The 284-nt window shown below is 57.7% G+C and overlaps 1 protein-coding gene across 1 annotated transcript in view; it reads right to left on the reverse strand.

Moving 5' to 3' along the window:
- LOC109826880 (pentatricopeptide repeat-containing protein At4g01570) overlaps window positions 1-282 on the reverse strand; it is a gene marked incomplete at its 5' end in the record, with an annotated part of 5,882 nt that extends 5,600 nt beyond the window's left edge. The window contains one exon of the mRNA XM_020393896.1: window positions 1-282. This exon is cut by the window's left edge and continues 1,354 nt beyond it. Coding sequence (XP_020249485.1) covers window positions 1-282 — 282 coding nt within the window.

Here is a 284-nt window from a genome sequence, read left to right on the forward strand (position 1 = left end):
GATCAATATGTTAAACGAGTAGCCAGAAGCTCGAACCCCCTCCGAAACCATCTTCTCAAACATCCTACAAGCGTCGTCCAGCCTCCTAACCTTGAGAAACCCATCCAACATATTGTTACAGACCACGGTGTCCGCCTTGACGCCGTCACACTCCATCTCCCTAAAAACCCGGCTCGCCTCCTCCATCAGGCGCGCCTTCGCGCACCCCTGGACCAGGCTCCGGTACGTGTACCCGTCGGGCTCGTGCCCGGAGCCCTTCATTTCGTCGAACACCCTGAGCGCGT

Source organism: Asparagus officinalis, chromosome 10 (assembly GCF_001876935.1).
Source record: "Asparagus officinalis chromosome 10, Aspof.V1, whole genome shotgun sequence".
In the NCBI taxonomy this organism is placed as follows: domain Eukaryota; kingdom Viridiplantae; phylum Streptophyta; class Magnoliopsida; order Asparagales; family Asparagaceae; genus Asparagus; species Asparagus officinalis.